The sequence below is a fragment of the Clytia hemisphaerica genome, unplaced genomic scaffold (assembly GCF_902728285.1).
Source record: "Clytia hemisphaerica strain Z4C2 unplaced genomic scaffold, Clytia hemisphaerica genome assembly, whole genome shotgun sequence".
Lineage (NCBI taxonomy): Eukaryota > Metazoa > Cnidaria > Hydrozoa > Leptothecata > Clytiidae > Clytia > Clytia hemisphaerica.
Window position 1 is genome coordinate 161193 of NW_027103342.1, and position 14676 is coordinate 175868.

Sequence of the window (14676 nt, forward strand, 5' to 3'; positions counted from 1 at the left end):
AATTATACTCCATATATTATGAGTGAGAAGACCTTTTTTGAATGAAATTTCAGGGTTTTCGAAATTTATTGGGAAGGACATTCACAAATCAATCTGAAAAGGTATTTATTTTCGTTTTTCACTTTCACTTTCATCAATAATTTAATTGCTGGGTCATAAAAGTGACATCAAAATGATACTGCGTTTTACGTTAGAAAAATAACAGTTTAGCAGTAACTGAAAATTGCTTGTAATCCCTAAAGGAAGAAATGAAAGAGTTTGTATTTGCAAACTTTTCTGGGTGCGAAATTTCCGGCGACGAAATTATGTAAATTCGTACAACTTAATTTGGGGTAACTGTCAGACGAGAATTTCATACATAATACGCATCCTCTTTATCAAAATCAATTCTTGGGATGTGTGCTAGGCTGCACACATTTTAACACTTAATGAGGTAGCCAGGACACATTATTTTTTGAGTTTTGAGTTTTTTTTGGTATTTCATTTTGATTTTAGTTTAACACCATGATTTTATTTATATATACTATTTACAAAACTAACAAAAATATTTTGATTGATTCATTCCCAGAATTCTTGGGGTTGGAAATGGTGCCCGTTTGGAAAACGTGCACCGGTAGCAACGGTGATTCTTTCGTTGTCTTGTGCGAGTTTGTTGTTTTCGTTTTGTAGTTTAACCAACATTTGCTTGTTACCCTTGATGGTATTCTTGAGGTTATTGATCTTGACAATCAAATTTTCAATCATCATGAGTTTTTCATCTTTATTTTTGTTGTTGTTTGGAACCTAGAGAACAAAATTGAAAAACATATTCTTCATCATTGCAAAGTCTAGTCAGCAATCGGTTTTGTTTATTCATATGTCAGATCTGGTTAGATGCTTCTTTTACAATATCTTGTAGAAAATATGAATGATTAAACCATGATATCCCACCTGGGATATGCGAGTTACGACAAATTAGAACTTCAAATGCCCACTCATTAAAAACGATTTCTTATTCATATTAACCTTTTTCTTTTTTTCTTCACTTTCGTAAAAATTCTGACTGGGTCAGCAAGACAAAGGTATTTAATAGTGTACATTATTTCTGAAGATAACACTTACCATGCTTGGTTTCAAGAAAGATTTTTCGTTGTGTTGAAGGATCTTATCCTGAAATTAAGACCAAAGCAAGCAATTAATATTTTGGTTTTGTCTCTTCCTTGCCCTGGTATTAAAATCAAGGACAATCCTTGGTTCCTTGGGGCCGTCCATATAGTACGTACGCAAAGATTTTCCAAAAATTTGATACCCCCTCCCCCTTGTACGCAGAGAACAATAGAAATGATGTCATTTAAACAATAGATATACGCTTTTGCTAAACCCTCCTCTCCCCCCTTCACTGCGTACGTACTATATGGATGGCCCCTTTTGACAAATCAAGAACAAAACAAGGTACACCTTGGGAGCAAAAATCCCTGGATATCAGGGATAAACTGGAATGTACTGGAATTGCACTTGATTAAGAAAACTCTATCCTTGATTCTACTTAGCTTAGATTTTACAAGATTGGGCTGCTCCAGATTGTCCATAGTTTATACCTAATTTTTTTTTTCATTACTCTTAAAATTTAAGGGATAATCAAGTACACCCTGGTTGTCCATAGTGAAATTAGTTTTGTCCTTGATTTGACTACTAGGGTGGCCAATTCCTGTAGAGCCAAACAAAAAGGTTAAAAGGAAACAGATTTCAAAAAGTATGTAAACGAAAAGTGTCTATATGGCTGACATTGCAAAATATCAAGCTTCATATACCTTGTGTACAATGCCGAGTTGCTGTTTCAAAATCTTGTTTTTGTTTTTGGCTTGGACTAACGCTTCGTCAAGTTGTTTTTTGTTTGCGTTTAGACCGTCAATCTTTTCAACAAGTTTGTTGATCATTTGAAGTTTTTCGTTCTCTTGACTTTCTTTGTTAGCCTCTTCGTCTTGAGATGCAAACCAAGGGTGGTTGGCAATTTCGTTGATCGATGGACGATGTTGTGGTTCATATTTCAACATAGAAAGCAAGAAGTTTCGGCACTCTAAAATTGTAGAAAATGGAATTGTTTTATTGAGACAAAAAAGAATCGTCTTTTGCTTTAAGGATTTTGTCTGATTTGTTGGAAATGGTGAAGGATCAACCTAACATAACGTAACAATGATAAGAATTCAACTAGGGCAAAGTGAAAAAGAAAGAATTTTACCTGCAGAGAAAGTAGAATCTTTAAACCATGTTTTATGTGGATATTTTCCAGTCAATAGCCTGTACAAGATGACTTCACTAAAAGGAATAAGAAACAATTAGGTGATATATGCCTTTAATCTAAAATGCAACCTGGAGATTGGTAAATTTTCATTATTGGTAAATTTATTTATTGCCAAAGGCCACGTTTGTTGGATGATGTTGTTAATGTTTTCGTTCCACCTTAGAAGTTGTAAACATAATCGAGAAGAAAATCAACTTACAGACTGTAAATATCAGCTTTAAAGCCACAATACGGATCGTAACTTAAAAGCTGATAGCCACGGTCAACTTCTGGGGCTGTGTAGCCTGGTGTACCACAGTATTCATCGCATAACTGTCCTGGTTCGGAAGGGATAAATCCAAGACCAAAATCTAAAGTTGAACGGAAATTAGGTTTTAAAGATAAAACAACAAATTACAAAGTTGAATATTTAAACAGTGTCGTATTGTTGTTTTGACTTCATAATATAACTTGACGGAAAATTCAAACTCAGGCATGTCTAAAGACCCTCAAATCTTGCCATTTCTTACATCGATGTTTTGACAAACTACAAACGTTCATTCTTTTGGTAACAAATCTTGGTGTAAAACTTACCAGCAATCTTGGCAATGCCGTTTTGATCGATCAAAACATTTTGCAGTTTCAGATCGCTGAAAAAACAAGAATAATGAAAAATCTTTTAGTAAAAAGAAATCACTTTATTTATTGGTTGTTAAAAGTATACCCTCTATTGAGCTTCCCTAACAGATTTGTGGGGTGACAAGTATGTTTATGGAAAATATCTGGGACTTCTTTGACGTTTTAATACCTTAGGAAGACTGTTTAAAATGTTTTATTTTTTTCTAATTTCCAACATGTTTTTATCCAATTTCTATCTTTCTAGAACCTTACAGAGGTTGGACTGAACTGTGTCACCTTTCCACTTGTGTATACCTGGTACTCATTTTGCCGAGAAAGTGTTATACGTCTTATAATTGATTCAAACAAAGATATCTTACCGATGAGCAACGTTCTTTTGGTGGCATTGCTGCACACCAAGAACAATCTCTTTAAAAAATTTTGTTGTGTTCACATTCTTGTTGTTAAACATGTGATGCGCCAGGTCTCCAACGCTGCAAAACTCCATTACAAAATACACGTTCTCTTTTCCTTGGAAGAACTTCAGGAGTTGAACCTGTAATAAGATGTTTTAAATTCCTTCATAATTTATCCAAACAATAATTTTATATTATTATATTGGCATTTTTCGGGATTACGGCATTTTTATGGTGCTACACGTGTTGTATCTGGTGAGACAAAAAAGGTCGCAAAGTGAATTCTTTCTTTTCTAAAGACTCACCAATATCTACGGAATTTAGAATTGCTTTTCATTGGCCAAGGAAATTCATTTAAAGTCAGGGGCCAGGTAATTGTCGCTCAGTTTTTCACTTTTAGTTAAAAGAGTAAGGAGAGGCAATAGCCGCTTGTTCAATTTTTCGGTCTCATAAAAAGTATGAACATGAATGCGTACGTACATTCACTAAACATTTTTTTCTCGAAAGAAGAAATACTTACAACGTTGGAGGAACCTGAAAGGCTGATCATGCAATTCAGTTCGGTTTTAATTGTAACCATTCCGATGCTTTTCGGCATGATCTTAATGGCGACCTGCAATTGAAAAAGAGAGAGGAAATTATTATATTTTCAGCTATTTTGATTTGATATCGGAATCCCTTGATCTGAAGGAGGTTAGCAATTTTAGGGAAAGAGTGTGATTTCTTTTTGTAAAATAATTAGGCAGAGAGCCCCTCGACAAAATAAACACTTGATTAGATTTTTGAAAACTAATTCAGTCAAGAATGCATTTAAACAGAAAACAAGCAGGAATAAACCAGGTCAACTTACTTGGTCGCTGTGTCCTAAGGATCGGAGCCTTTTGGCGAGAGGATCGTTCGGAAGATCAAACTTAGCATATTTTGCTTGTTTAACCATTCCAAAGCCTCCCTCGCCTAGGCTCCGTCCTAGAACAAATCCATTCAATAGACAATCTTCGACTACAGTAAGAGCTACCATAGTGAATATTCAAACGTTTCAATATACTTTTTTTTACAATTAAATTCAGCTATCTTCTCAAAATGAGCAGATACAAATCCTTCAAGTCTATACAAGAAGGTGGTTTCGAAGAATGAAAAGAAAGTTTTTTGAAATTAGTTATCTACAATCAATTTTTTTTTATTTGACGTCAAATAATGTCTTTAGTGTCGTCAATTTCTAGAGAGACTTTTTCACAAAAATTTCTTCGTTACAAAAATTTCTCTGATTCTTTTATATAATTTTTTGTTATTTTCTGAATATTTTCTGAATATATTTTTGTAGCCCTTTAAGGCTACGCAATGGTTGCCGCAATAAATTGCCAGTTCAATTTACAGTATGTGACTCCAGAGCAATTTTTAGTACTTGAAAATCGGGACCGAGAAAAGCGGTCTTGGCCGCTCGCAGACGCTCTAACTGTTCGTTAGACCATTCCTCGTTCGTTAATGTTAATAGCGAATACATCAAAAAATTTCTTTTGTAAGGATGTCAACCTGTCCATTGAGGCTGGTCTTGGACTGGTCCAATTGTTGAAATAGACTCCTCAAAAAGTCCGCTAAATTAACTGAAATCGTAGCGACCTTTTGGTAAATTTTTACAAATAATTTACCAGACCTTAAAAGACCCTCTAAAGACCAGTCCTAAAATTGTTTTGGGGTTTTCAACAATAGGGTCATTCCCTGAAACTGTCAGCCACGATTGGAGAAAGTCTATGTCCGATTAAACCGCCTCTATGGGCGCTATGGGTCTAATGGCGGTATACAATCAAAAATGAGTGTGATGTAACGTACCCCTTCCTCTAGAATGGCCGAATAGGGGAATTTTCTACAGAGAAAAAACTCATTTTATAATAAAGTTACTGGTGTTTTCGAACATTACTGTCCGAAAACCATTTTTTCTAATATTGTCCATAAGTTGCGTAGTCTATGAATCCCTTTAGAGAGACTAGTACTAAACCGCAGAGGTTCGTATAAACCCTTTGTTAGCCTAATTACCACCCCCTCCCAACAGTAAATGAGAGACATACTTTCATGGGTATTCATTCAATGTATACGTGTAAATAATGCAGGTATATAAACATTCGCAAACGGAATCTTTTCCGATTTTGGGGAATCTGGGCCTTGTTTGTGAAAGTAAAATTGAGACAAGTTACTCTTTTCGAATCAGTCATGAATCATTTGGTTGAGGCCTGATTTATGGGGACTTAACTGTATCATTTGCTCTTCTCATTGATCGAATTTAAAAATTATTTGGATTCGTTTTAATTAATGTACCTAAAATTTCTTTGTCATTTTGAAAAATTCTTCGATGAAAATTTCCCCTATTCCGCCGGCAAAAGTCTTTAAATCAAACCATTTATTCTTGCAATTGAAGCAATTTTTTCATATCTATCATTTTTTTGCCCCCGAAAGCGGTCTTAACTCATTGAATGTCTGCATACCACCATTGTGGTAATCAGATTGTTACAGACTACATCCTAAAACACACATTTAAATATACCCTACCTTGGAGATGTCACAGCTGTCATTAAACGAATTTTTATAAAGCCTTAATAGTTGAAAAAGAAGAAACAAAATAACTTACTTGGTCGCTGTGTCCCAAGGAACGGAGCCTATTGGCAAGAAAGTCATTCGGGCAATCGAATCTAGCGTACGACGCCTGTTTCACTTGTCCGAAGCCTCCCTCACCCAGGCTCCGTCCCAGAACAAATCCATGATGTAAGCACTCTTGTGCTTCAATAGCCATCATGATAATTTCAATATATCAATATAATTAACAAATTTCACTAACAATACTATTCTCACAAAATAATGAGAATAATCCTTCGAGCGTCTATTCTCAAAGGTGGGTCGAAATGATTTTTTTTTTTCTGCAGAAAATAGTCTTTTTATATCTAATCACTTTTTTTATTTGACGTCAATAATTCCAATAAGTGACGTCAATTTTCCAAAATCAATGATACTTATCTTTCGAGAAAAAGGTCCCAAACGGGCGATAAATTGATAAAAATGGTCAAATGAATCTATTGCAAGGTTATAACTTCTGATCCAAAAGATGAAAAATCAGAATAAGTATTTGAAATCAGTGAATGTTAAAGTTTCAGAAAGTGATACAATGAAATGTTTTGATCAAATAGAAAAAATCTTTACTTTTTTGGACCTATTTGGAGGTCCAATCAATTAACCCATGTCGATCTGTCCATCCGTCCGTCTGTTACCTGCTTTCCTTGCGATCGGCTCATTACAGTATTTTTTTTTCACTATGGTGATACCCAAAATGTGATGGAGCCCGACTTTCGAGAAAAAAAATTTTTGGGCAAATTTGGGCCTTATAAATAGGATTTTTAGGACCATATCTTTTCCGTGCATAGAAATTCCAATAAAACTGTTATCACTTTTCGATCCCGTAACCTGCTGTATTGGTATTTTCATGAAGTTTATAAAGGTCCCGAGTGCGTCAATGGGGGCAAATCTGCTGGTCTGTAAAATTTATCAAATTTTGCGACTTTCATAATGAAGAGTATTGACCTCAAATTTAAACATATAAACAAGTACAGATGTTGTGTAATTGATTTAATATGAAAATATACTGAAGAAAAAAAAAAGTAAGGTCCAAAAATTGCTGTTTATCTTCCTCGTGTCCCCACACCATTTTTCTTTCTACCAATAAAAGTGAAATCTGACTTTTGTCCCAGGGACAAAATCAGCGTGTCTTTTGGGTATTTTCCTCACTTGTCGTTCCATTAAACAAAAAAAGAAACCATGGGACACACACTCTTTTCTTGTGTTGGTGAGATAGAGCATGTTGCATTGCACCAACGCGGAAAAGAACTTATCGTGTCCCCAAGCCTTTAATATATTTTATTTATTTTCATAAGCTCTATTCTTACGTCATAGGTGCATAGTCATGTTCATTGAGTTTCAAGTCCGAACGGCTAGAGGCAAGATTCCTGGATCGGAAATGAAACCACTTATTTCTCATCCGAAATGCCCGCGCGTAGGTTTTACGCAAACGCCGGATTGAAACTAAAATTTATCGCTTCATTTCAAAATCGCGATTTATGCGCGTTTTGGATGGGAAATAACTGGCTTCAATTTCTCTTGCCTGAGACAGTTTAAAGTTTTCGGGCTTGAAACTCAATGGTCATGCTCGTTTAACACTAGGCTGCTTTTTCTTTCTTTGATTGGATGCGACGAAATTATGTAAATTCGTGCAACTTAATCTGGGGTAACTCTCAGACGGGAATTTCATACACCATACGTATCCCCTATATCAAAATCAAATTTGGGGATACGCGAAGTCTAGCTTAGAAAGAAAACATAATGGGGTAAATTGAACCAGGACACTATTATTTTTTGAGTTTTGAAGAGTTTTTGTTGGTATTTCATTTTAATTTTAGTTTAACACCGTGATTTTATTTATATACTATTTACAAAACTAACAAAGATGTTTTTGCTCGATTCATTCCCAGAGTTCTTGGGGTTGGAAATGATGTCCGTTTGGGAAACGTGAGCCGGTAGCAACGGTGATTTTTTTGTTGTCTTCCGCCAGTTTGTTGTTTTCATTTTGTAGTTTAACCAACATTTGCTTGTTGCCTTTGATGGCGTTCTTAAGGTTATTGATTTTGACAATCAAATTGTCAATCATCATGAGTTTTTCATCTTTATTTTTGTTGTTGTTTGGAACCTGCAGAAAAAAATTGAAAAATATATTCTTCATCGTTGCGAATGCTAGTCAGCAATCGATTTTGTTTATTGATCTGTTAGATCTGGTTACATACTTCTTTTAGAATATCTTGTTGAAAATATAAAAGATCAACCAGGGCGATATACTGACTCTTGTCCCACCTGGGATATACGAAATTAAGTCAAATTAGAACTTCAAATGCCCACTCGTTAAAAACGATTTCTCATTCATAGTAACCTTTTTTTCTTCACTTTCAAAAAGATTCTGACTGGGTCAGCAAGACAAAGGTATTTTATAGTGTGCATTATTTATGAAGATAATACTTACCATGCTTGGTTTCAAGATAGATTTTTCGTTGTTTTGAAGGATCTTATCCTGAAATTAAGACCAAAGCAAGTAATTAATATTTAGGTTTTTCTCCTTGGCTTTAAGAGCGCACCAACTTTTTATGCCTCAAAAAAAAACAAAAAACATTCACTTTCTGTTTCCCGTTTTGGTCATGAACTTTTCACCGTCCCCGAACGGGAAATAGAATTTTGTAAACAAAGCAGATTTTTGTTTCTCGATCGAGAAAAAGTTTTCGAATAGGGAAGCTTTTAATTGGGATTGTGGGAAGTATAATTAATAAGCGATTACCCTGTGGATTTCTTAACTACCTGGTGAATATTATTTATTTTTCCTCCTTTACAAGAGGGACAGTAAACTTTCTACAGGCATTTCTGCAGTGCTCAGAGGCCACTTTCCCGATCAAGAAACTGGTTAACTTCCCGATTCTGAAAGTCTAGCCATTTCGGGAAGTTTTCCACCTTCCCTTCCCAAAATATTTCCCGTTAAGACAATAGTTGCCTTTTCCATGTAGTGGTCCCGACTGAAAAAGATTAAAAGGAAATAGATTTTAAATCGTATGTAAACGACAAGTGTCCATGGCTGACATTACAAAAAAATTAAGCTTTAATGAAATCAATTTCGTGTACCTTGTGTACAATGCCGAGTTTCTGCTTCAAAACCTTGTTTTTGTTTTTGGCTTGGACCAACGCTTCGTCAAGTTGTTTTTTGTTTGCGTTTAGACCTTCCAATGTTTTAACAAGTTTGTGGATCATTTGAAGTTTTTCAGCCTCTTGATTTTCTTTCTTAGTCTCTTCGTCTTGAGATGCAAACCAAGGGTGGTTGGCAATTTCGTTGATCGATGGACGATGTTGTGGTTCATGTTTCAACATAGAAAGCAAGAAGTTTCGGCACTCTAAAATTGTAGAAAATGGAATTGTTTTATTGAGAGACAAAACAGAATCGTCTTTTGCTTTAATGTTTTTGGCAGTGTTTGATTTGTTGGAAATGGTGTAGGATCAACCTAACATAACATAACAATGATAAGAATTCAACTAGAACAAACTCAAGAAGAAAGAATATTACCTGCAGAGAAAGTAGAATCTTTAAACCATGTTTTATGTGGATATTTTCCCGTCAATAGCCTGTACAAGATGACTCCACTAAAAGGAATAAGAAACAATTAGGTGATACATGCCTTGAATCTAAAATGCAACCTGGAGATTGGTAAATTTTTATTTTTGGTAAATTTGAAATTCAGTGATTATCAAAGGCCACGTTAGTTGGACGATGTTTTTGATGTTTTCGTTCCAGCTTAGAAGTTCAAATAACTAGAGGGATGAAGCATACATAGCCTAAATGTTTAGATACTCAGATAGGTAAGCAATTCTTTTTTCATTTGACATCGATTATCAAATTCACATATTTTAAATTGTAAACATAATCGAGAAGAAAATCAACTTACAGACTGTAAACATCAGCTTTAAAGCCACAATACGGATCGTAACTTAAAAGCTGATAGCCTCGGTCAACTTCTGGGGCTGTGTAGCCTGGTGTACCACAGTATTCATCGCATAACTGTCCTGGTTCGGAAGGGATAAATCCAAGACCAAAATCTAAAGTTGAACGGAAATTAGGTTTTAAAGATAAAACAACAAATTACAAAGTTGAATATTTAAACAGTGTCGTATTGTTGTTTTAACTTCATAATATAACTTGACGGAAAATTCAAACTCAGGCATGTCTAAAGACCCTCGAATCTTGCCATTTCTGTCAACAATGTTTTGACATGCTACAAACGTTCATTCTTTTGGTAACAAATCTTGGTGTAAAACTTACCAGCAATCTTGGCAATGCCGTTTTGATCGATCAAAACATTTTGCAGTTTCAGATCGCTGAAAAAACAAGAATAACGAAAAATCTTTTAGTAAAAAGAAATCACTTTATTTATTGGTTAAAAGTATACTCTCTATTGAGCTTCCCTAACAGATTTGTGGGGTGACAAGTATGTTTATGGAAAATATCTGGGACTTCTTTGACGTTTTAATACCTTAGGAAGACTGTTTAAAATGGTTTATTTTTTTCTAATTTCCAACATATTTTTATCCAATTTCTATCTTTCTAGAACCTTACAGAGGTTGGACTGAACTGTGTCACCTTTCCACTTGTGTATACCTGGTACTCATTTTGCCGAGAAAGTGTTATACGTCTTATAATTGATTCAAACAAAGATATCTTACCGATGAGCAACGTTCTTTTGGTGGCATTGCTGCACACCAAGAACAATCTCTTTAAAAAATTTTGTTGTGTTCACATTCTTGTTGTTAAACATGTGATGTGCGAGGTCTCCAACGCTGCAAAACTCCATTACAAAATACACGTTCTCTTTTCCTTGGAAGAACTTCAGGAGTTGAACCTGTAATAAGATGTTTTAAATTCCTTCATAATTTATCCAAACAATAATTTTATATTATTATATTGGCATTTTTCGGGATTACGGCATTTTTATGGTGCTACACGTGTTGTATCTGGTGAGACAAAAAAGGTCGCAAAGTGAATTCTTTCTTTTCTAAAGACTCACCAATATCTACGGAATTTAGAATTGCTTTTCATTGGCCAAGGAAATTCATTTAAAGTCAGGGGCCAGGTAATTTTCGCTCAGTTTTTCACTTTTAGTTAAAAGAGTAAGGAGAGGCAATAGCCGCTTGTTCAATTTTTCGGTCTCATAAAAGTATGAACATGAATGCGTACGTACATTCACTAAACATTTTTTTCTCGAAAGAAGAAATACTTACAACGTTGGAGGAACCTGAAAGGCTGATCATGCAATTCAGTTCGGTTTTAATTGTAACCATTCCGATGCTTTTCGGCATGATCTTAATGGCGACCTGCAATTGAAAAAGAGAGAGGAAATTATTATATTTTCAGCTATTTTGATTTGATATCGAAATCCCTTGATCTGAAGGAGGTTAGCAATTTTAGGGAAAGAGTGTGATTTCTTTTTGTAAAATAATTAGGCAGAGAGCCCCTCGACAAAATAAACACTTGATTAGATTTTTGAAAACTAATTCAGTCAAGAATAACTTTAAACAGAAAACAAGCAGGAATAAACCAGGTCAACTTACTTGGTCGCTGTGTCCTAAGGATCGGAGCCTTTTGGCGAGAGGATCGTTCGGAAGATCAAACTTAGCGTATTTTGCTTGTTTAACCATTCCAAAGCCTCCCTCACCTAGGCTCCGTCCTAGAACAAATCCATTCAATAGACAATCTTCGACTATAGTAAGAGCTACCATAGTGAAGATTCAAACGTTTCAATATACTTTTTTTTACAATTATATTCAACTATCTTCTCAAAATGAGCAGATACAAATCCTTCAAGTCTATACAAGAAGGTGGTTTCGAAGAATGAAAAGAAAGTTTTTTGAAATTAGTTATCTACAATCAATTTTTTTTTATTTGACGTCAAATAATGTCTTTAGTGACGTCAATTTCTAGAGAGACTTTTTCACAAAAATTTCTTCGTTACAAAAATTTCTCTGATTCTTTTATATAATTTTTTGTTATTTTCTGAATATTTTCTGAATATATTTTTGTAGCCCTTTAAGGCTACGCAATGGTTACCGCAATAAATTGCCAGTTCAATTTACAGTACGTGACTCCAGAGCAATTTTTAGTACTTGAAAATCGGGACCGAGAAAAGCGGTCTTGGCCGCTCGCAGACGCTCTAACTGTTCGTTAGACCATTCCTCGTTCGTTAATGTTAATAGCGAATACATCAAAAAATTTCTTTTGTAAGGATGTCAACCTGTCCATTGAGGCTGGTCTGGGACTGGTCTAATTGTTGAAATAGACTCCTCAAAAAGTCCGCTAAATTAACTGAAATCGTAGCGACCTTTTGGTAAATTTTTACAAATAATTTACCAGACCTTAAAAGACCCTCTAAAGACCAGTCCTAAAATTGTTTTGGGGTTTTCAACAATAGGGTCATTCCCTGAAACTGTCAGCCACGATTGGAGAAAGTCTATGTCCGATTAAACCGCCTCTATGGGCGCTATGGGTCTAATGGCGGTACATACAATCAAAAATGAGTGTGATGTAACGTACCCCTTCCTCTAGAATGGCCGAATAGGGGAATTTTCTACAGAGAAAAAACTCATTTTATAATAAAGTTACTGTTGTTTTCGAACATTACTGTCCGAAAACCATTTTTTCGAATATTGTCCATAAGTTGTGTAGTCTATGAATCCCTTTAGAGAGACTAGTACTAAACCGCAGAGGTTCGTATAAACCCTTTGTTAGCCTAATTACCACCCCCTCCCAACAGTAAATGAGAGACATACTTTCATGGGTATTCATTCAATGTATACGTGTAAATAATGCAGGTATATAAACATTCGCAAACGGAATCTTTTCCGATTTTGGGGAATCTGGGCCTTGTTTGTGAAAGTAAAATTGAGAGAAGTTACTCTTTTCGAATCAGTCATAAATCATTTGGTTGAGACCTGATTTATGGGGATTTAACTGTATCATTTGCTCTTCTCATTGATCGAATTTAAAAATTATTTGGATTCGTTTTAATTAATGTACCTAAAATTTCTTTGTCATTTTGAAAAATTCTTCGATGAAAATTTCCCCTATTCCGCCGGCAAAAGTCTTTAAATCAAACCATTTATTCTTGCAATTGAAGCAATTTTTTCATATCTATCATTTTTTTGCCCCCGAAAGCGGTCTTAACTCATTGAATGTCTGCATACCACCATTGTGGTAATCAGATTGTTACAGACTACATCCTAAAACACACATTTAAATATACCCTACCTTGGAGATGTCACAGCTGTCATTAAACGAATTTTTATAAAGCCTTAATAGTTGAAAAAGAAGAAACAAAATAACTTACTTGGTCGCTGTGTCCCAAGGAACGGAGCCTATTGGCAAGAAAGTCATTCGGGCAATCGAATCTAGCGTACGACGCCTGTTTCACTTGTCCGAAGCCTCCCTCACCCAGGCTCCGTCCCAGAACAAATCCATGATGTAAGCACTCTTGTGCTTCAATAGCCATCATGATAATTTCAATATATCAATATAATTAACAAATTTCACTAACAATACTATTCTCACAGAATAATGAGAATAATCCTTCGAGCGTCTATTCTCAAAGGTGGGTCGAAATGATAATTTTTTTTTCTGCAGAAAATAGTCTTTTTATATCTAATCACTTTTTTTATTTGACGTCAATAATTCCAATAAGTGACGTCAATTTTCCAAAATCAATGATACTTATCTTTCGAGAAAAAGGTCCCAAACGGGCGATAAATTGATAAAAATGGTCAAATGAATCTATTGCAAGGTTATAACTTCTGATCCAAAAGATGAAAAATCAGAATAAGTATTTGAAATCAGTGAATGTTAAAGTTTCAGAAAGTGATACAATGAATTGTTTTGATCAAATAGAAAAAATCTTTACTTTTTTGGACCTATTTGGAGGTCCAATCAATTAACCCATGTCGATCTGTCCATCCGTCCGTCTGTTACCTGCTTTCCTTGCGATTGGCTCATTACAGTATTTTTTTTTCACTATGGTGATACCATGAACATATAAACGACTGGACGTCTATCTTTTATTGTTTCTTTGAAGCGAGCTTCGTTGCCGCTTGTATTTCAAAATTGGTATGAAAAATCCGACAATATGTCCGTCATAATTTTATTTCTTTGAAATACTTAGGTAAAAGGATTGATAGAGCTTGAACATTACTCCTAATGCACAAAAAAGTTATTTTCGAATTTTTTCACAAGTTTGCAATATTTTATCAACATTTTCAACTCTAAAATGCAGAATTTCAACTGCGTGTATACTTTTGAATCCCTTTTGTCACTCAAATAATTTTTTTTATGACTTGAAAAAAATAGCTTGCCAAAGTTGAGAGCCTGTTTCATAAGAAAATCGAAATTAGAATGTGACACTCTCTAAAATTATTAGACACTTTTAAGTCAAAATTTAGAAATATTAGTCGGAGTTTTAACAAGCTGACGATGATTTTGCCTCTGTTATCTTTGTTATGATATAGATAAACGACTTGAGAAGAGTAGAACAACAGAGACTTTTGTCGAAGTTTTGACGTTGTTAGCAAGGTATTCCCAAGTGGTATATCATCAAAATCTATTGTTTAATTTTATGTTTTTAACGAGGCGGCAACGAAGCTAGCAGCCTTTTCTACAAAAAGACAAAAGTGATGGATGTCCAGTCGTTTATATGTTCATGGTGATACCCAAAATGTGATGGAGCCCGACTTTCGAGAAAAAAAATTTTTGGGCAAATTTGGGCCTTATAAATAGGA

General features: G+C 34.8%; 3 protein-coding genes across 6 annotated transcripts in view; 1 reads left to right on the plus strand and 2 right to left on the minus strand.

Annotated features, from left to right (window-relative positions):
- The window catches only part of LOC136818402 (anaphase-promoting complex subunit 1-like), a 60133-nt gene that overhangs the window by 34208 nt on the left and 11249 nt on the right, over positions 1-14676 (plus strand). Inside the window, exon 32 of the mRNA XM_067074741.1 lies at positions 54-101. Coding sequence (XP_066930842.1) covers positions 54-101 — 48 coding nt within the window. The remainder of the gene's footprint in view (positions 1-53; positions 102-14676) is intronic.
- On the minus strand, positions 554-6174 carry LOC136818646 (testis-specific serine/threonine-protein kinase 5-like). Of its 2 annotated transcripts, none has more exons than XM_067074946.1 (9): positions 5915-6174; positions 3815-3907; positions 3259-3434; positions 2855-2910; positions 2481-2631; positions 2219-2295; positions 1791-2056; positions 1102-1149; positions 554-783 (listed from the first exon to the last, which is right to left on the minus strand). In XM_067074946.1, the coding sequence occupies exons 1-9, from the start codon at positions 6077-6079 to the stop codon at positions 559-561; spliced, it is 1257 nt and encodes a 418-aa protein (XP_066931047.1). In that variant the 5' UTR covers positions 6080-6174; the 3' UTR covers positions 554-558. The 2 variants fall into 2 exon arrangements, with proteins under 2 accessions (XP_066931047.1, XP_066931048.1); XM_067074947.1 differs by lacking the exon at positions 5915-6174 and adding an exon at positions 4145-4267.
- On the minus strand, positions 7653-13447 carry LOC136818431 (uncharacterized). Of its 3 annotated transcripts, none has more exons than XM_067074781.1 (9): positions 13239-13447; positions 11137-11229; positions 10582-10757; positions 10181-10236; positions 9807-9957; positions 9428-9504; positions 8992-9257; positions 8345-8392; positions 7653-8017 (listed from the first exon to the last, which is right to left on the minus strand). In XM_067074781.1, exons 1-9 carry the CDS (start codon positions 13401-13403, stop codon positions 7793-7795), a joined length of 1257 nt encoding a protein of 418 aa, XP_066930882.1. In that variant the 5' UTR covers positions 13404-13447; the 3' UTR covers positions 7653-7792. The 3 variants fall into 3 exon arrangements, with proteins under 3 accessions (XP_066930882.1, XP_066930874.1, XP_066930889.1); XM_067074773.1 differs by lacking the exon at positions 13239-13447 and adding an exon at positions 11467-11727; XM_067074788.1 differs by lacking the exons at positions 8345-8392; positions 13239-13447 and adding an exon at positions 11467-11727 and having other exon boundaries at positions 7654-8017.

Coding starts and splice junctions, on each gene's coding strand:
- LOC136818646 (XM_067074946.1), bottom strand. CDS start 6,079: ATGATGGCTATTGAAGCACAAGAGTGCTTACATCATGGATTTGTTCTG. Junction 2,057..2,218: donor AGATTCTACTTTCTCTGCAG/GTAAAATTCTTT, acceptor CTACAATTTTAG/AGTGCCGAAACTTCTTGCTT. Junction 784..1,101: donor CTTTCTTGAAACCAAGCATG/GTAAGTGTTATC, acceptor TTTGTTCTCTAG/GTTCCAAACAACAACAAAAA.
- LOC136818431 (XM_067074773.1), bottom strand. CDS start 11,634: ATGGTAGCTCTTACTATAGTCGAAGATTGTCTATTGAATGGATTTGTT. Junction 11,230..11,466: donor CCTTAGGACACAGCGACCAA/GTAAGTTGACCT, acceptor TTTCAATTGCAG/GTCGCCATTAAGATCATGCC. Junction 9,958..10,180: donor CGGCATTGCCAAGATTGCTG/GTAAGTTTTACA, acceptor GTTCAACTTTAG/ATTTTGGTCTTGGATTTATC.